Source organism: Spermophilus citellus (assembly GCF_964194105.1).
Source record: "Spermophilus citellus genome assembly, chromosome: 7".
NCBI classification, from domain to species: Eukaryota; Metazoa; Chordata; class Mammalia; order Rodentia; family Sciuridae; genus Spermophilus; species Spermophilus citellus.
The window spans coordinates 31,778,351-31,799,285 of record NC_138188.1 but is presented as its reverse complement, the minus strand read 5'-3'; the positions used below and the strand labels follow the sequence as shown (position 1 = coordinate 31,799,285).

The following is a 20,935-nucleotide window of genomic DNA, read 5'->3' as shown; positions in this document are numbered from 1 at the left end:
AAGAAAAATCCTTCTGGAATTTTTATTATAATTCCAGATCAATTTGAGGACAAATTAGCATGCTTATTATGTCAGGTCTACTTACCTGTGAACACAATATACTTCACCATTTTTCTTAAATTTAACATTGAGCTTGCTTTAGCAAACTCCGAAGTTGATCTATTCTTCAAGAGAATAAGATAAGAATCCTAGGATATTTTGATGCCCCTGTTCTTTCCTATCTTCTTTTATGGCTGAATAGAATTTTAGTTCCATCTGTATTTAATCTCCATAGTGGTCATTAGTATTTTTATTATATTGTTACATATAAATAAGTTGATGTTTGTTTATATTTACCCACAAGTTTGCCGGGTTTTTTGTTCAGCATTGCTTTTTGTATTTCATCCTTCCTGCTAATTCAATTTCCTTTCTCCTAAGAATGTCCTTTAATGCTTCTTTCAGGTAGGCCCATGAGTGAGAAAATCTCCTTTTATCTTAAAATGTGCCAATTTTATCTTTGTTCTTGAATTATAGTTTAGCTACAAACTATATAACTGTATATTAAATAAATACAAACTTTTAAATTAATGGTTATTTCTTCTGAGCGCTTTGAAGATAACTTACCTACCTGTCTTTTGGCATTTCTTAATGGTGTTGGGACTGCTAATTATCATTCCTTTTTAGGTATGCCATATTTTCTATCTAGTTGTATTTAAGAGTTTTTGTCTTTTCTTTGTTGTTCTGTATGTCCACCATAAGGTATCTGAGTATGGGTTTATTTTTATTCATCTATTTGGAAGTTCATGGTGCTGTTTTTTCTGGAGATTAGGCTTGAAGATTAAGGGTTTTTTTTTTTTTCCTTTAAGTCTGAAAAATGCTAAGCCAAAAATGCTCCTAATGTCACTGTCACACCTTTTTTTTTCCCCCTGTCCTTTCTTTAAATTCCTTCTACAAATGTATGTTGGTCATTTAATTTCTGGCCTTATTGTCCTTTGATCTCTCTTATATACTTTTCAGTGCTTTGTTCACCTCCACTGCATCCTGGGTGATTTCCTTCAAGTAGGTCTTTCTGATTCTTTAGCCTCTCTTTAGCTTTCTTAGTGTCAAGTCTATCCTTTACATTGTGAATTTTAATAACTCTATTTGGCTAGTTTCTCAAAGTTCATATGATGGTTTTGCAAATCTTTCTGCCCTGATTTCATGATTTCTTGGTGTTTTCCTTATGATTTCTAATTTTTTTAAATGTTTTCAATTATTTTAAATATGTTTATTTTACGGTCATCTTTTTCCAGTTTTGCTACTGGCTCAAGTTTGGAGAATGTTAATCCTCCTGCCGATTAGTGTCTGCTTGCTCTTGTTCATGGCAAACCATCTCTTTGTATGGTCTACAGTGTTTGACCATGGAGCCATTTACAGTGGCATTTTTTTTTTCCTCTGAAGAAATTGTTTGTGGCCAGGGTTGGGAAATAGTTCTACCGAGTGACTCTGTGTCTGTGTGTGCATTTCCTCAGCACCCCAGGAACATTGCGCTTTGGAGTTCATGTTATGTGACTTTGTTAGCTTGGGAGAAATTTGCACTTGTTTTAAGGAAAGTAGGGAGGAGGAAGTAGCCGTGGTTTGACGATGAACATCAGTGAGATTCCCAGTCTGCAAATGCTCATCCTTAGTCCCCTGGAGTGGAGTTAAATGTGTCTGGGGATGAGTGAGCCACTCAGGGATGTGCTGAGGGAATAACTGATTCTGGTTTGCTTAAATACAAAGTTCTTTTAGAAGTCAGGTATGTAAGGCTGGGGTTGTGACTCAGTGGTAGAGTGCTTGTCTAGCACATGCAAGGCACTGGGTTTGATCCCCAGCACCACATAAAAATAAATAAAAATAAAAATAAACAAAATAGAGATATTGTGTCCATCTACAACTAACAATATTTTTTTTAAAAGTCAGATGTATAGAACATGTTCAAGAAATGAATCACTTGGAAGGATAGATGGGATTCCTCTGTATGTTTTGAGACCTGTGCTGGAGGGAGATAGGTGGCTGGAATGGGAAAAGGATGGAGCAGAGACAGGGATGTCTTACGACAAAATGTCTGATGCATTCTGGTCCTGCAAATCTTTTCTCCACCTCTCCGTAAATCACTAGTGCGCTAGTCATTTCCCTTAAGAACATTCTGGTCTTGGGTCTATTTGGACCGTTTCAAGGCTGAGTCCTTCTTCCAGTGAGCAGAGAACGACAGAAGTGAGCCAATGGCTCTTGCCCCATGAGTCCTTCCACCCCCTCAGTCTGGACAAGGAGTTGGAGGCCAGCTCTTGAGGAGAGAGTCAGGACAGGACTTTCCCCAGAGCAAGAAGACAGGGCTAATGAAATTAGCCAGGGAGCCGAGGGGAGGCTTCCTGCCAGACACCACACACCCGTAGCCTGCTCAGCCTCACAGACTGGCTCCCCTCAGCCTAGGCCGAGATCCCAGTGGCCTTTGCTTTGCAGAGCAGCCATGGGAAGGTGGTTAGAGAGGGGCCCCACTCTGTTCCTTGTTAGTGACGGTCAGTTGGTTTGGGTTCAGCTCACCCAGCTCAGAAGAAAACATTCTGCCAGTTCAGCCTCAACCTCAGTGGTCTTAGCCAAAATCATCCGAGAGAGGACGGGAAGTGGGTGTGAGAAGGGCCATAGCTTCTCTTGCAGGGTGGCAGGGGGTGTCCACAGGCCAGGAGAGTGGACTGTTGATCACTGTTGCTCTTTTTGTGCAAATTCTGATTGCAAGAAGGGGGCACATCAGTCTTGCTCGCCAGGGCTGGGATCAGAGCAACAGCTGGAAATGCTCAGGGCTGGGCTACCTTCAGAGCATCTTCCTGGTTCCAAGTGCTAGGAATGAGCAGGACTCTGGCCCAGAAAGCACATCTGTGGGATCTAGGTGGGGCTGTGCACTGGGTGCCAGCGTGCATCATATGTGCAAATGAAAAATATTCATCAAAATTCCCTTCATGGGAAAAGTCTGACATGTGACTCTTACTTCAAATGTATGCTTATGGGAACTTTAGTTTTGAATTGTGTGAGTTCATCAAAAATAAGCACATTTCATTAAAATGCAACACCCTGAACGTTGGTGCGAGTCTGAACTGGCTTCTGGAGCTGGGCTTTGAGATTCCCTGACGGTGTGGCTTTGGGCCACTACCCCGCTTCCTCGTTGCTGAGTCTCACTCAGTTCCTCCCTGTAAGATCCCTTAGGACTGCAAAGTTGCACATCCATATCTTAGCCAGTGGCTGGCACAGGCATAATCATGAATGGATGGCTCTTGTTCCTGGTGGTGGGGACAATGCATGTGTGCCATTTGGATAAGTTAGTAACTGCTCAGGATCCCAAATGAGAAAGCGCCCTGCTTCCTGGGAAGAGCTGAGTACAATAGTCCTAGTCCTGGGATTGGGGGCATCTGAAGGGGGCTTCTCTCTGATCCTCTGCTCTGGTCTGGAGGAAGGCCCTTCCCTGATCATGGTCACCTCTGCATCCTCATATATGAAGCCACGGGATTTCTCTGTGCTCTTTTGCTCAATGCCCAGATTCTCAGGTTGGTGCCAGTCTGGTGATGTTTGTTGGTAGAGCAAAAATAGGACATTCTAGTCCTAGCTCAGCCACACTCGCCAACTCTCCTTAGAGAAGTTACTTTGCCTTTCTCAGTCTATTTCCTTGCCTGTAGAATGGGAACAATAATATCTTCACTTTCACTATGATCTGAGAGTAAAATTAAAATGAGCTGGGTGTGGTGTCACACACCTTCATCCCAGTGGCTTGGGAGGCCCAGGCAGAAGGATAGAAAGTTCAAAGCCAACTTCAGCAACTTAATGAGGCCCTAAGCAACTTAGCAAGACCCTGTCTCAGAATCAAATATAAGGGCTGAAGATGTGGCTCAATGCTTAAGCACCCCTGGGTTCAATCCCTGGTACCAAATAAATATATGAAACAAAGTAACATATGTAAAGTGCCTGGCTCATATTAGCTCTCCAGCACGTTTCCATGTGCCAGCCCTTGTGGTATTTGAATTCTGTTCTGCATAAGTAATGGCCCACAGACCGACTATATGTGCTTACCACTGATTTCTTCCCCCTTAGAACAAAGCTGCCCCAGAAAGAAACATGGGAAATGAAGTCTAACTCCCATGTTTTAGGAAAAGAAATTAAAGAAGGGCTGAGCATTGCGGGAATCAAGGAGACCTTTAACAACTAATTGCTAATTTTAAAAAGGCCACGCAGACATTTATGGATGTTTAGATTTTCTAAATGTCAGTGGGGTCCGGAAATGTGCCCTGGCGCCTTTCTGAGAGAGACTGGTTACCCAGCCAAAGCCTCCAAGCCCACTCCTGGAAGGCACGGAGAGGTTTTCCTAGGCGGGCAACAGGCCAGAGGAGACCAGTTCTCCCAGGAGATAAGAGAAGGGTCTTCGGAAACCAGCGTCTGGCGGGAGTAGGTGTAACCTGTGAAAGATCCCAAGGCCAAGTCCAGAGGGAAGTCCACCCCCACAGACAATGGATGCTGCAAGCAGGAAGCTTCCTCCCTCCTCCCTCCCCCCAGGTGCAGCAGGAAGAGGGAGTGGGGATTGTATTTTTGGAGCAGCCAAGAAAAGAAAAAGAAGAGTCACTTTCTAGTTCTTTATTCAGGAAGCTGCCAGTCCCCATGCTGTGGTCACCCATCCCAAGGCTGTCCCTGGGAAGAAGCCTGGTAGGAAGGCCTTGGGATCCTGAGTGACTAGGTCCCCTCCTTGGTGAACAACACACAGCCCCCAGCCCCCAAAGCAGAATCCATTCCCTAAACCTTGTGAGCCATACAGGGTCCTTGAGCTGAGGGAACATGGCTTCTGGGAAATTTCAGGGGGTGAAACCCACCTGCAGGGTGAAATGAATGTATTAGTAAGTCCCAGAGAAAAGTGAAGGGCACCCCCTTAGCTGGGCAGTGTGAGTGCTTTGCTGGTGCACAGGTGTGTGATGAGTGGGGCGTTTCTACAGGTAGGAAGCTGTGCATGGTGGTGGTGGTAGTAGTAGTGGATATGAGATTCGAGGATGGGTGGACATGCACAGGATGGGCTGGGGAGACGGCTGGGGGTGCGTGGAGGTGAGAGGCCTATGTGAGGGGGAGGGGGAAGCGAGTCGGCTGCAGGATGAGCAGGCGGGTGGTCAGCGTGGGAGTTGTCCAACCCGACCAGTTTGATCTATTTAACCTGAAATGGAAGAGAAAATAAACAAGAAGGAAAAAAATCACAAGACACATGGGTGTTATTAATTCAGCTGAAAGAAAAATAGCCCTGAACAGATGAGCAGAACAAAACCTAATGAGATTTGATATGGAACTTTTTTTTTTTTTTAATGCACGGTGTAGGAAAGGGTAGAAATAAACGTGGAAAAGTGATAGAAAACAGGAGGCAGCTATGTTGAACATCAAAGACGAAAAAGTAAGTCCTCAAGGGCTGGATGGAGACCCCACTCGTCTCCATGGTAGTGAAATAGCAGCCTCTCCACAGCCCAGGGCAGTTGATCTAGTTGACTTTCCTTCACTGTCTTTGAATGTCTGTTTTTCTGACAAGTCACAGCCCCTCTCAGCTGGCTTGATCTCCTGGGCCTGAGGCACAGTCCTGGGGGACCCCTGAGCCTCACTCCCCTCCTTTTTCTGGTCCCCCAGGTGTGTCTACCTGATTTTCTTGCTCGGGAATGAGACAGGAAGGCAGGCCTGCTTCAGGGTCTTGGAGCCAAGCTACGGCCCTCTCCTCCAGCAAGAGTCGCTTCTCAGGGAAGGCTGGTGGGTCTTGTGTCGTGGGCCCAGCTAAGGTAGTGAGAGGGTCTCCTTGGGAGCCAGCATCCGGGGTGGAAAGGAGGACAGCTCACTATTCTGGTGCCTTTCCCCTCTTCTTGGCTTGGGGCCCTGGGAGTGAAGAGGTCTCAGCAGGGGAGCACCTGCCTGGACAAGACCTCTGTTTGAATCTGTTTCATGCATGATATGTCTCCAAATACTCTGATTTCAGAAAGATTTTACTGGCTGATGTGTTTGAAAACCACTGAATCAGCCCAGGAGTCGATAAATTTCTGGTAAAGTGCCACCAAGAATGCTGGGTAGTAAATATTTCAGGCTTGCCCACCATGAGGTCTCTGAAACTCCTCAGCAGTGCCTTGGTGGCACGAAAGTTTCCCCTGACCGTAGTGAAACAAATGATCTAGATGTGTTCCCACAAAACATTTGGGCACAAACAGGCTGGGGACCAAGGTTAGCCCATAGTCATAGTTTGCCAGCCACTAGACCAGACAGTTCTCAAGATTAGGCAGGTCCGCTGCAGCTGCTGGACAGCCAGAGCCAAAACCGAAAGGTGAAGGACCCGCCAGCCTGGATCACGGAGACAAGTTCCCCTTTTCCCCCCAAGTGTGAACTCCTTTTCTTAGGTCTCCCTGAATTTTCTCTCCTAACATATTCCATGGGTGCCGGGTCTGCCTCCTAGAACCATCTAGAACAAGCCCAGCAGCCCACAGCTACAACAGCCATCATATGGCCCAGAGTTTTTTGTTTGTTTCTTTCTTTTTGCAGTCCTTGTGGCCCTGTGCATGCTTGGCAAGTGTTCTACCACTGAGCTACATCTCCCAGCCCCTTCGATTTTTTTCTTTTGAGCCCCGTCATGCTAAGTTGCCTAGACTGGCCCTGAACCTGTGATGCTCTTGCCTCAGCCTCCCCAGTCGTCAGGATCACAGGCATGTGCCACTGCACCCAGCAAGTCAGTGCTGACTTGGCTTCACTCCCTTCTCTCATCATTGTGGAATGAGGCTTCAGGCCCTTGGGGACCAGGCTGCAGGGAAATGGTGCCCTCAGGGTGGTCTCCCTTGGAAGAAGACAGAGTCCTAATGCAGACTGAAATTAGGAACATGTGATCGAGAGGACCAGGGACTTGTCCCCACAAACCCTTCCAATTGCTGACTAGCTGACTTCTTTGAAGTTAAAGTAAGGCTTTGTATTTTACCCCCATAAGAGTCATACTCCTTGCTTGGACCTCCCCCCGCATTTTTTAGTGGTGCATTATAATTATACATAATAGTGGGATTCATTATGCCTGATCACACATGCAGATAACATAATTTTCTCAATCTCATTGCCCCGTACCTCCCCTTTCCCTCCCCTCCTTCCTCCCTCCCTCCCGATGATCTCCTTCCTCTACTCTATTGGTCTTCCTTTTATGTTTGTATGATCTGCCCCCTGCCCACCTTTTTTATTATATATATATTTCTTGGGTCCTTTTTTTTTTAAAATTTCTTTGTCCCACCCACTAGCTTCCTCATTAGAGAGAAAACATTTCACTGTTGACTTTCTGAGTCTAGCTTATTTCACTTAGCATAATGTTCTCGGATTCCATCCACTTACCTGCAAACGACACAATTTCATTCTTAATGGTGGAGTTAAACTCTCTTGTGTATACATACCACATTTTCTTTATCCATTGACAGGCGCCAAGGCTGGTTCCTTAGTTTGACTCTATAAACATGGGTGCTGCTATAAACATTTGTATGCCTTTATCACTGTAATGTGCTGATTTTGGTTCTCTGGGGTAAATACCAAGGAGTGGGATAGCTGGCTCACAGGGCCACTCCATACTAGGTGCACTGTGAGCAGTTGTCCCCTGAGGACTCTGCAGCCACGTGTCCCCATCTTGTCTAGCAGGGATATCATGACAGGCCTTGTCAACAGGCTTCCTTCTGTCAATAAACACCATGTTATGGCTTCCTGCTGGTTTGGGAGCCCCACGAACAGAGGAAATGGGGGGGGCGGGGTATACAAATGGCTTTTGATGAACTCACATTGGCTCTGTAACAGCTTTGTTTTTTTTCTTCAAAGAACTCCTCATCAGCCTCCTGAATAAATCTGTGAACAGCAAGTTCTGCCTCATACTCAATGGAGGCGGGTGCTAATTAAGTGCACATTTCTTTGAATATTAAAATTAAATGGCCCTGAGTTGCCATCCGCCTGCTTAGATATGCCTTCCTTCTCTGCTCCCCACTGAAGAAGTAACTCAATGATGAGCTGAGCCAGGTGCTGCCCAGGGGGTGGGCTTGTGTGCACTGGAAAGGGGGGTTGAGGAGGCAGGTGGGGGAGCCCCTGCTCAGCAGCATGTCACTCAGCCTTTAGGGCAGTACACAACAGGCCCACCTGCTCACGCCCGGTTCATCCATCACTCAGCCTCCTCTGTAAAAGTAGGCATTTTCCCAGGGACTCCACCCCTGCCGCTGGGGCCAGGGTGGCAGTGTGGAAAGGAGAATCCACCCTCAGCCTCCGATCTAAGCAGAGACACTTCTCCTTCCACCCCACTGAGTTCACTCGTTCTCTGCACAGTAGCAAACTCTTCTCGGCATTTGATCTGCAATTTCTCTATTATAATCCATCTGTTGCTGGACACCAGCTCTAATCTTGTCTCTTTTCTAAACCCAGCCCCCAAGTTCCTTTTTTTTTTTTTTTTTTGCAGGGGTGAGGGGTACCAGAGATTGAACTCAAGGGTACGTGGCCACTGAGCCACATCCCCAGCCTTATTTTGTATTTTATTTAGAGACAGGGTCTCACCGAGTTGCTTAGTGCCTTGCTTTTGCTGAAGCTGGCTTTGAACTCGCAATCCTCCTGCCTCAGTCATGAGCCACTAGATTATCGGCATGTGCCACTGCACCCAGCAAGTCCCCAAGTTCTTAAAAGCCTGGGTGACACTGCCTATCTCCAGGCTTCTGCCATTTCTCTTATCCATCTGAGTTTCTCAATGTTACTCATCTTTTTTGGATGAAAATTGGTATTATGGTAGGGTTACTACATTCGAGGTTATAACATGAATTTTTTAAAATAAAATATATTGCATTTTCAATTGACACAATGACTGTGCATATTTATAGGGTACAGTGTGACATTTCAGTACATATACACAATGTGTAATGATCAGATCAGGAAAACTGGCATATGTATCTTCTCAGATGTTTGCTGTTTCTCTTTGTTGGGGATACTCAAAATCATAGCTACTAGCTATTTGGAAATATTTAATTAATTGTTGTCAGCCATAATTACCCAACTTTATCATTATCTTTAATTGTCATAAGAATACTTCAAGTATCATTATATCTATTTTGAAGACAACAATACTGAGGTTCAGAAAGGTCCCTGACCCATAAGCAGTAAAACCAAGATTTGCACCCAGTCATCTGGTTTCAAAGGGTAAATTTTTTCCATTGCCCCAGAATGTCCCCCAGGCTATAAACCTTGACCGATTTTTTTTTTCTGCTGGTCCTGATTATGTTCTCCTCGTTTCTCAAGATGAGGCTCAGAATGTCTTTGCTCATGGAAATCATTTTATAAATGGGGCTTCGTTTAGTTGGAATAGAACACGTTATTACAGGAGGAGGCATTCTGGATTAACTTGCGGACTCTGCTGGGAACCTGATCACTTTGGATTTGCAAACAATCCAAGTTACAAATGACTTTGAGATATCGAATCATGACAGAGTTCCGGACAGTGTGTTCCAAGCCTCCTGGTGGGTGTTGCCAGTTTCAGGAAGAACTGTGGAGTTGCTGAATTTAGGAGGATGAGGAAATAGGTCCTTCAGAGTAGAACATTCTGAAAGAGGGTTCCAGGGGTTGCACCGATAACCCAAGGGCTCAGCATCTTGGCCACAGCTTCCTGAGAACTTTCCAGAGACACCCCTGCCTGTCTCTGTTGCTTTATGCATCTGGGTATGGGTTTGTTAATCTACCTCCCCATCTTACCCTACTCACCCACACGCTCCCCAGGCATAGCCATACCCTTACGAGAACCATGACTTGAAGGAGGATTTGCTGATGCCCTTTTGGGTCCTGGTAGGATTTTCTCTCTGCTCTGCATAATGACAGATTGACCAGTCAAAGGAAGCCCACTTGACACCACCTTCTTAGGTTGCTTGGTCTTCCTGAGACCCTCTTTAGGCCCCAGTGCAGACACTGTTATTATGCCCCAAACAGCCTCCCAGCCAGCCTCAGTTTGACCAGCTGAGGTTGTAGGAAAGAGCCTGGAACAAGGAAGTGGCCATCCCTTGCTCTGCCCCAAACCTGTCCCATCTCTGTGGGTCCCCCGCTAGGGGAAGCATCCTTTCCTGACACAGTCTCTTGTATTTCCAAACCCATGGGGAAAGGTCCAGAAATGAGAACTAAAATTCTGCATATTCAAATTGTGGGATGAATCAGAGGGTTGACTCACTTGCCACTGGGGTGGGGCTGGGGGAGCCAGAGGAGGGGAGGGGTCCTGGCCTGGTTCTAGTTAGCATTTCACAGTCCCGCAAAAACTGGCAGGGCCAGGCCTCTGCAATCCTGCAGGAAAAAGAATGCTCTGATGAACTAGATTCTTCCAGAACATTGCTTCAGGGGAGATGAGAAACAGACTGACATCCAGCTAATGAAGGCCACTCTAAGATGGAGGTGGGCAGTCTTGGGTGGGCCGATGGATGCTGGAAGAGGGCCTCTGTGGTAGCTGGCATTTCTTTGACCTTACCACTGGATTTGACATGGTGGGAAGGCTGGGATGAGCAGCCCCTGCAGGGTGGGGGTGATGGGGTGGGGTGGCTACTGCTCTTCAGTAAGTTATAGGGAGATTCTCCAGGTATAGAGTGTGAAAAGGGGTGAGATTGTTGTGTTCCCCTTACATGGGTTCAAGCTCCCGAAGAAAGATGAGAACTTTGCTCCAGGGAGAAGGTGGGGGAATGGACCGCAGAAAGCCAAGCCCCTACCCAGTTCTGTCTGCCAGGGGCCATCTATTGTCAGTGTCCCTAGATGAGAGGCCAACGTCAGACAGGGTCCCACTGTCTGTTCTCCCCATTTCTTCCTGTCCCTGCACTTCCCTATCCCGGTCCTCTTATTTTTAAGGGAAGAACCTAATGGTCGAAGTTCTAGCTGACCCTGCATTTACTAGGGCCACTGGCTGCAGAGGGTCCCAGGCTTGAATTCTTGGGATAACTCTGACATAAGCACCTGTCTCCACACAAAACAGGGATCAGTGGGTCCTATTAACACGCTACTATTGGCTGGCTTACCCTGCTCCTGGCTCCAGGATGCAAAGTCTCCCCAGCCTGGGGACCCCGGCTGCTACTTCTCTGTGGGCAAACAGGGGAGAGAAGCTTGACCCTCTGGGGCTACATTTATTTCACTTCTGTTTCTTTCCACAAATGTTGGAGCTTGCTCTAGGATAGATTTGGGCCTCATTCAGGGTTGGCAGACCTTGAATCAATATGGAATGCAGAATAGTGAAGAGGAACTCGGTAGACTTGGATGTAACTGGGGCCAACTGATTAATTTTTTTTAAACACAGATTTTTTTTTTTTTTTAACCAAAGCAGCGGCTGACACGTCATCTGACATTTTTAAAGTTAACAATAACAGTTAAACGATCCCCAGAGTGTTTTGCCTCCTGGACAACTTCATTAGGTTAAACTCAATGGGGATTTTTGTGGCCTCGGTGTACCACACAACGTGCCACGTGAAGACTTCATAAGACGGTCAACATTTTTATGATATTTGATGATCATTAAACATCCCACAAGCAATGCTTTCGCCAGCCAAGTCAGCAACAATGTGCTAATAAAATGTGAATTTAGTAAAATAATGAGAGTCAGCAAAATCACAAACTAGCATTCTTAAAAGGAACACTTAATTCTCTGGTCCCTGTGTTGACCCAGGGGAGTTTCTCATGTCCCCATTCCCCTACAACAGCCTGACCTTGTGCATCTTATATACACTCGCTGTGGCCTCTGCACAACTACGGAGCCACTGCACGGCCCACCCCTCCCACCTCCCACCAGCATGGGGGTGCTCCCCTCCTTCCATGTGGAGCCTTGAAAACTATCCTTGATCCTTCCATGTCTTCCCCACACTGTGCCTTCAGGATCTTCACCCTTCTGGGGTGTTCCCTAGGATACCCTTCATTCTGGGCGTTCCCAGAATTCACCAGCTCTCAGGAGCAGCCACGCCTCACCCTGGCTGTATTTGCCCACCAACCATCATGAACTTCATTCCAAGTCATGGAGTATGCTACGCCCACCTTGGAGCCCCTCTGTGTGCCTCCCCCTTCCTCCTTGGTGCCCCATTTTTCTCAGTTCAGAGACCCCCCCCTCTCTAGGAATTTTTCACAAACCTGGGTTTGACATCTCTCCCATCTGTTCCCCGTGCACTCTGTCTCAGCATATGCCAGGGAATATTTTTTTTTCCCAATTGTGGTGAAATATACACGACATGAAATGGACAATTTAATCACTTTAAGCATGGAGTTCAGTGGCGTTAAGTACGTTCTCATTGTCAAGCAACTATCACCGTTTTTCCCAGTCTAAACCTCAGTGCTCATGAAACACTACCTCTTTGTTCCCTTTGTCCCCCGCCCTGGTGACCATTCCATTTTCTGTTGCTATGAATTTGACCACTTTAGATACCCCACATCGATGTAGTCATACCGTGTTGTCTTTTTGCATGTGGCTTATGTCACTTATCATAGTGTCCTTGTGGCCCACCCATACTGTAGCGTGTGTCAGAATTCTCTTCCTCTTTAGGTTGAATGATATTCCATTGTATAGACCATATTTTGTTTATCCATTCATCCCTCGATGGAAATTTAGGTTATCTCTACATTTTAATTCTCACAAAAAAATGGTGCTATGAAGATGGGAGTACAAATATCTCTTCAAGTCTGCTTTCAGGGATCTTGGGTATATCCAGAAGTTGAGCTGCTGGATCATACGGCAATTCTACTTTTAGTTTTTGGAGGAACTAGCATTCTGTTTTCCACAGTGGCTGTACTATTTTACATTCCCACCAGTGGTGCACAAGTTTCTGTGCATCCTTGCCCACATTTCTTGCTTTCTGTTTGTTTGTTTGTTTCATAATAGTTATCCTGTCAGATACGAAGTGATCTCATTGTGGTTTGGGTTGCTCAAGCAATTCTGTGATTGTTTTGTTTCCCACATTTTTATTGGTACATTATAATTACACATAATGGTGGGATTCATTGTTAGATACTGGTTCATGCACCTGATACAACAATATGATTTGGTCAGTATCATTCCCCACCCCCATGGGCCCTGTCTCTTTCTACTTTACTCATCTGCTGCCTTCTGTTTTCATGAGATCTCCCCCCAAACACACACACACACCTTTCTTTTCCTTTTTTCTCTCTCTAGCTTCCAAATATGAAGGAAAACGGGACCCTTTCTGAGTTTGGCTTACTTCACTTAACATAATGTTCTTCAGATCCATTCATTTTTCTACAAATGACATAATTTCATTTTTCTTTATGACTGGATAAAACTCCATTGTGTATGTATACCACATTTTCTTTATCCATTCATCCACTGATGGACACCTAGGCTGGTTCCATACTTTGCCTATAATTGTGATTTGTGCTGCTATAAACATGGATCTGTGCCTATTGCAATAGTATTCTGACCAATTCTTTAAGATAAATACTGAGGAGTAGTATAGCTGGGTCATTTGGTGGTTCCATTTCTAGTCTTTTAAGGAACCTCCATACTGATTTCCATGGTGATTGTACTAATTTCCAATCCCATCAACAGAGTTTTTCTCCACATCCTCTCCAGCATTTATTGTTGTCATTCTAACTGGAATGAGATGAAATCTCAGTGTAGTTTTGATTTGCATTTTTCTAATTCCTAAAGATGTCAAACATTTTTTAATATGTGTGTGGTCATTTGTATATTTGTATTTCTTCACTTGCCCATTTAGTATTTGGGTTGCTTTTTTTTTTTTTTTTTTTTTTTTTTGGTGGTGGTGGTATTTTTTGAGTTCTTTATAGATTCTGATATTAATCTTCTGTCAGAAAAATAATTAGCAAAGATTTCACCCTCCCTCCTTTCTGTAGGTTCTTTCTTCACAGTCTTGTTTCCTTTGCTGTGCAGAAGCTCTTTAATTTGATGTCATCCATTTTTTTTAACTCTTGGCATTATTTCCTGAACTTTAGCGGTCCTATGGAGAAAGTCATTGCCAGTGCCCAAAAGCTGGAGTGTTGACCCTATGTTTTCTTCTAGGAGTTGCATAGTTTCTGATCTAATTCTGAGGTCATTTGTCCATTTTTAGTTGATTTTTGTGCAGACTGAGGTTCTAGCCTCATTCTTCTACATATGGATAAAGAGTTGTTAAAAAGGCTGTCTTTTCTCCAATGTATGTTATTGGTGCTTTGTCAAAGATCAGATGATTGTCTCTATGTGGGTTTGTCTGTGTGTCTTCTATTCTGTACCTTTGATCTATGCATCTGTTTTTTTGTGCCAATACCATGCAGCTTTTGTTACTAAAGCTCCACAGTACAATTTGAAGTCAAGATTTGATGCATCCAGCATTGCTTTTTTGGATTAGAATTTTTTTGGCTCTTCTGGGTCTTTTATTCTTCCAGATGAATTTTAGGACTATTTTTTTCTGTTTCTGTGAAGAATGTCATAGGTATTTTGATGGGGATTGCATTGAATCTGTATATTGCTTTTGGTAATATGGCCATTTTACCAATATTAATTCTGCCTATCCATGAACATGGGAAGTCTTTCCATCTTCTTGTGTTTTCAATTTCTTTCTTCATTATAGAAGTCTTCATCTCCTTGGTTAGGTATTTTTTTTAGGATATTGTAAATAGGATTGTTTTCCTGATTTCTTTCTCAGTAGATTCATTACTGAGGTATAGGAAAGCTATTGATTTTTGTTTGTTGATTTTGTAACCTGCTACTTTGCAGAATTTGTTTATTAGCTCTAGCAGTGTTTGGTGGAGCTTTTTGGATCTTGTAAGTGTAGGATCATATCATCTGCCAACAGTGATAGTTTGATTTTTTTTCCTTTTCTAATTTTGTCCCATGTTGTTTTTTTAAGATCTGCCTACCATAATAGACTGAAATTTTTTTGTACCAAAAGTACCTGGGCCTCTCCATCACCCTCATATCTCCCACTCAAGCAGAGGGTCCACCCAGTCACTATTGGCAAAAATAACTAAATGACTGAAGAATGAATGGACCTTGGTCCAGGTGTTTCTTCAGGACTCAGCACTCCCCCTTTATGCCTACAAAGCAGGCATCACCCATATTGCAGTTGAGGGGACAAGGTGCTTGAACCTAGGCACAGTCTTTCTTTCAGTGGCTGAGCTGGGATTCGGAGCCAATTCTTTGAACCCCTCTCTCAGTATTATCATTCGTATTAGTCACCTTTTCATCTCTGTGGCCAAAATACGCAACTTAGAGAAGAAAAAGTTTATTTTGAGCTCACGGTTCCAGGGGTTCAGTCCATAATTGGCAGACTCCACTGCTGTGAGCCTGAGATGAGGCAGGACACCATGGCAAAAGGGTGTGGTGGAAAAAAACTGCTTAGCTTATGTCAGCTGGAAAGCAGAGAGAAAGAGGAGCCAAGGAACTAGATATAATCTCCAAAGGCACACCCCCAGTGACTTGCTGCTTCCAGCCATGCTCCACCTGCCTATAGTTATCAACCACCCAGTCCATTCAAATTAGGATTCACTGGTTAGATTACAGCTCTCACAAATTAACCACTTCATCTCCTACAATAACACAGGAGATTTGAGGGACACCTCATATTAACCCATAACATTATTTGACCTTAAACTATTCTTGAATATAATTTAGATCTGGTCCTGACATCCCATTAGCCTCTGAGGCAACACGCCACAGAGAGCTATTGTCACACCAAGGGTGGCTCAGCCAAACACATTTTCAATTGACAACAGCCTGAGGTTTTAGGGAACTCTGATTTTGCTCATTTCCTCATATAAAATTTACCTGAAAAGTTTTTTGAATATTTGGAAATAAATACTCATTTAAAATCTTGGCAGCAGCCCATTTATTTATAGACCCAAAGTAAATTCTGGCTCTTTAGAATTCATTGATTTGGTCAAAGCTGGTGCAGGGAAGTGAGCAGAGGAGTGTTCATGCCAGCTGATTTGAGTGACCATGCAGCTGTGTTGGGCCATTTGGCTACGCTGGGTCAGGTGGGTTTGTGTTAAATATCTGAGCCCTTCCCAGGGCAGACAGCCTGCTCGGTCCTCAGTCCTGCGTATGCACATCTGGTGTTGAAAAGGACACAGAAGCCATGGTACTTGCCATTCATTGTAAGGACTAGCGCAGCCTGTGATAAGGAATAACCCCTCACCTTGGGCCAGCAGCCCAGGGTGCCTGTGAGACTACTGCACCGAGGACAGCCAGTGAGAGTGAGCCTCCTCTGCCCACCTGGCTCAACAGAAGCCTCCCACCTTCTGCTGTGCTTGGCCTCTCCCTAGAACCTTCTAAGGCCTTTCAAAGTCCAAATTGCTGGCCTATGAACTCACAGATTTAAGACCAGAACCCACATCCCAGGCTCCCAGTACAGTCCTTCCAACATCTGTTGGCCTTGCTTGCCCACAATCACCAGGACTTCCCCCTGGGGACCTGCCAGCACCATTCCCAGATCTGGGTGTTGGATACCAGTCAGTGTTGGTGGAAGGATTCCTGAGTGGGGTGGGGGTGGATCAGACAGCCCCTGGAGCTCTGTCTCAGCAGAAGCACTTTATAATCATGTGCTTCTAGACTAAAGTGACTGTCCTGAGGATGGGAACCTAGCAGCATTGCTGAGCCACCCCAGCCTTCCTTCAGGGGTGCAGATACAGATACCAGGCCTGCTTACTGACCAGCAATTTCAACTTCATATGCCCAGGCCTCTTTCTGGAACCATAGCCTTCTAAGTCTTAATGGTCCCTTGTGCAATCCCCTTATAGAGCTACCTTATGGTCTCTACTCCAAGGGAAACTAAGGCTCAGAGAGGTTTAGAAATTTGCTGAAGATTACCTAGCTACCTATGTATAATCAATTTCTTAACTCCCTATGCTGTGTATTTATTGTATCTTATTGCCAAATTTCTTCCTGCCAACAGCCAACCCCCTTCTAGGACACCTCTGCCTGAGAGGAAGTAGGTATAAGGTTCCAGGTACTTTCAGAGGTCAAAGACTTCTTATGTTTGAATGTGATCAGGGATGAAGCCTTTTGCTCCCATCCCTGAAAAATGTGTGCTCTGTCTTCAAAGCTACCTTTCAGACTTGGTTTCAGTGTGAACTTTGAGTCAGATACCTGCAGAATCAAATCCCAGCTCTGCCCCCCAAACCAGCCACCTGAGGTAGGTCAAGAACATCTGTGAGCAGGAGACAATGTATATCACAGACTGAGGACAGTGTCTGGCTCAGCCTGTCCAGGGAGATTTAAAAATCCTGGTGCTGGAACTTGAGTCTCTACAGTAAAGTCTGTACCAGGGGAGAAAGGCTCACCACCCCCCAGGGAAGAGGAGGTGATAAGTGGGGAAGATGGGTGCAGAAAGTCAGCCCACACCTGTGCAGGCCTAGGGCCAACATCAGGAAGAAGGGCAATGAAAATGACCCAAGAAATGAGGGAGCCATTTTAAATTTGGAGCATGTTCATTTATGAAAACCTTTTTAAATTTAAAGTGTCTCTGTGTGTGTGTGTGTGAGATGATCTTTTTTTTTTTTTGAGAGAGAGAGAGAGAGAGAGAGAATTTTAATATTTATTTTTTAGTTCTCGGCGGACACAACATCTTTGTTGGTATGTGGTGCTGAGGATCGAACCCGGGCCGCACGCATGCCAGGCGAGCGCGCTACCGCTTGAGCCACATCCCCAGCCCCGTGTGTGTGTGTGTGTGTGTGTGTGTGTGTGTGTGTGATGATCTTGATCAAAACAGAAGGCCTGCTCAGCTTTGCTTTTCCTGGGACTGCCCTTGATGCTCTAGGGGAGCCCCCTGGGCCAGCAATTTTCAAGCAAGTCTCATCTCATACACCAGGGTAGAGACAGGCAGTGGTGGGGCCACGCTGGATGAGGCATATGTGGGAGAGGAGAAGGAGGGAAGACCCCCACAGTCCCAGTCACAATATCCGGGACAGCCCTGAGCTGAGGAGAATCCAATATGGAAGCAGATCTAGTCCGTGGCCCTCACTTTTCTTCTCCATGGGACTTTGAAGCCCTCCCAGCTCTGGGCCACACCCACTCTGGGAGTGCTGCAAATGGAGATGAAGCTGAATCCCATTAGTGTTATTCAGATCCATGATGTCAGTGATTTCCCTTGGCCAGAAGAGGGCAGGAATTAAAGGGGTCTTGTAGAAAGGAGCCCCTCAAAACTCTCAAGAACTTGGGGATACAATATTTATTGCTTAGTGTAGGCCCAATTAAGAACAGAGGCATAAGCTGGGCTCAATTGCACACTCCTGTAATCCCAGGGGCTCGGGAGGCTGAGGCAGGAGGATCTCAAGTTCAAAAGCAGCCTTAGCAACTCAGCAAGGTGCTAAGCAACTCAGTGAGACCCTGTCTCTAAATAAAATACAAAATAGGGCTGGTGATGGGGCTCAGTGGTTGAGTGCCCCTGAGTTCAACCCTGGTACTCCCTACACCCCCCAAAAAAGAACAGAGGCATAGAAGCACTGCCCAGCTTGGGCAGATCCACAGTCACAGGAACTACAGTACTCACAGGCCACACGGAGGCCCTCCCACAAGGACCCCGAGGTGCAGCCTAGCTCCTTTGGTTGCAGCCTGAACTTCCCCATCTATGATACAAGACTTTGCATTAGAAGGTCTCAAGAGTCCCTTTAGCTTACAAAGGTCTGTGGTTTGGGGGTTCCGCCTAGGTATGGCAAGGTCACTTAATGTCTTTGGCAGTAGGTCCTCCAGTATAACCTGATGCTGGGCTCATTAAGGAGTGAAAGTTCTAGAGGTCATGACCCAGGAGGGACACAATCCAGGCTGGAGGGGACCCTGTCTTCTGTGGGACAGAATGACCTCTGTCCTGCTGAAGAGAATGCTGGGGACCCAGAGCCCCCAGGGTGCTGCAGGCCAACAAGCTAGAGCTTTGATCCTGGGTTCCCCTTTTCCAGGGGGTGACCCTTTGGGCACTGACCATGCTCAGCTGTCCATCACCACCCCGGGAGGAAGCATGATACCATGAGAGGCAGCTCCCTCTTCCTCCTGGAATGGGCCCCACATTCTGCCTTTCTCTCACCTTTGTCTCTAGAGTCCCTTCTGCCAGCTAAACAGAAGGAGTGATCCTTGGGAGCCACGTTCTCTCTGCCAGCACAGCCTCTGGCCCTGGTTTGGTTCTTCCCCAACGTCATGGGAGAAAGGCGAGGATTAGAGGTCAGCGGGTGGATCCAGTTGTGGTGACCAGAGCTTCTCCTTACAGGGAACAGCAGCCGCTTCCAAGCTGATCTCTGTCAGAAGCACTGGCAGGACCTGCCCCCTACTAAGTGCCAAAGCACCATGCAGGACACTCGGAAGGAGACCAGCAGCATGTGGAGCCTGATGGTGATGGCCCAGCTGCTGGCCGGCATTGGGACGGTGCCCATTCAGCCTTTTGGGATCTCCTATGTGGATGACTTTGCAGAACCCAACAACTCACCCCTGTATATCTGTGAGTCCTGGGCTTGAAGAGGGCTGTGGGGAGAGTCAGGCCTGGCTGGAGCACTTGCCAAGGTCCTGGGACTGAAATGAGGTCTGAATTTGGCCAGAACACAGCAAATGAGTGCCGACTATTGATCCTGAATCAACAGCAGCTTTATCACTGTCCAGTCCTCCAGGCATAGTCCAGGAACATGTGTCCTCTGAGCTATCCACTTAGAGGCAGCTTGACCTCAAACAAGCACATAGAAAACAGATAGCAAGTGACCCTCTGCATGCCCAGATCCTTCCCTTGGAGCAAGCCACAGCGAGCTTCTGGAGACCCATAACCCAGACCAGACAGACCACACCCACAGGCCCTAGACCCCTCAAGCTCCTGCCAGCACTGTCACCTCCAGGGAGTGCCCCCATCAATACACCCAGATTGGCATTTTGAGAATACTAAGGTCATTTTTTTTTTCCGGACAGCAGGTCTCTGGCAGTTGGCTGGAGGAGAAACCCATTTGGTTCTGTGTGTCTTGGCATCTCGAGTGGTCTGGCCTCGTCAGTGGGAGATAGTGTGGGCTTGTTAGGTCCAGAGGACAGATGGTGACATCTCAGGGATCCCCCTGGGCTTGGAAGCCTGGGGCTGCCAAACCCTCCGAGCCCCCCTCAAACTCTTTTCCTTTGCTTCAATTTCCAGCCATCTTGTTTGCCATCGCTGTATTTGGACCGGCTTTTGGGTACCTGCTGGGCTCGGTCATGCTGCAGATCTTTGTGGATTACGGCAGGGTTGACACAGGTAAGCATGTGCAGAAGATACCCATCCTCATCACCTGTTCCATGGAGCACGCACTCATGTAAGGTTTCTGCAGTAGGAAACCTTGAACCCCAAGGCAAGACCCCACCTGTTATCACCTCGCCTGCCCATCTTGGTGGTGGCATGAAAAAGACTTCTCAGGTTATTTGATTTTCAGAAGTTGCTTTATTGCTTAAAAGCAAAATATTTGATAAGAACTCTGCTGAAGGAAAAAAGAAACATGGCCCAAGACATTCCTTATGATAATGACACACATCCAGAGGAATGTGACGTCGTGTTTTACCGGTGGGCACTAGTTTTGTGTCTCATCCTGTTTCCACCTGTTCCTAGCTGAGTGATCTTGGGCAAGTAACTCCACCTTGCTGTGCTTCAGTTTATTCATCTGTAAAATTGGGCCAATAATAGTAGGAGAGATCTTCTAAAGATTAGAGTGAATCTGATAGATATTAAGAGATCAGCAGATGTGAGCTTGCATTTTTCAAAAAAAAAAAAAATGGTATAGACTAAATCACGGATACCTTAAATGAGAAAGTAAAGTCCAAAGATATGAACACCAGGACTCAGAAAGCCGGCCTCAGCATGCGTCCAGCCAAGGATTCTTGCCTTTGTGGACATGCTCTACCCCAATGAGCCTTCTGCAAGACAGGGAAGGGTGGCAGAGAGATGGGCAAAGTGCTTTCCAAGTTCAAAGGCAAGAGAGCTCCTGCATGAGACAACTGGGGAGGGCT

At 46.0% G+C, this 20,935-nt stretch overlaps 1 protein-coding gene across 2 annotated transcripts in view; it reads left to right on the top strand.

Annotated features, from left to right (window-relative positions):
* SLCO2A1 (solute carrier organic anion transporter family member 2A1) overlaps positions 1-20,935 on the top strand; it is an 88,611-nt gene that overhangs the window by 50,183 nt on the left and 17,493 nt on the right. For both annotated transcript variants that reach the window (XM_081300778.1, XM_081300779.1), the window contains exons 5-6: positions 19,194-19,421; positions 20,091-20,189. In XM_081300778.1, the coding sequence (XP_081156904.1) occupies positions 19,194-19,421; positions 20,091-20,189 (327 nt within the window). The remainder of the gene's footprint in view (positions 1-19,193; positions 19,422-20,090; positions 20,190-20,935) is intronic.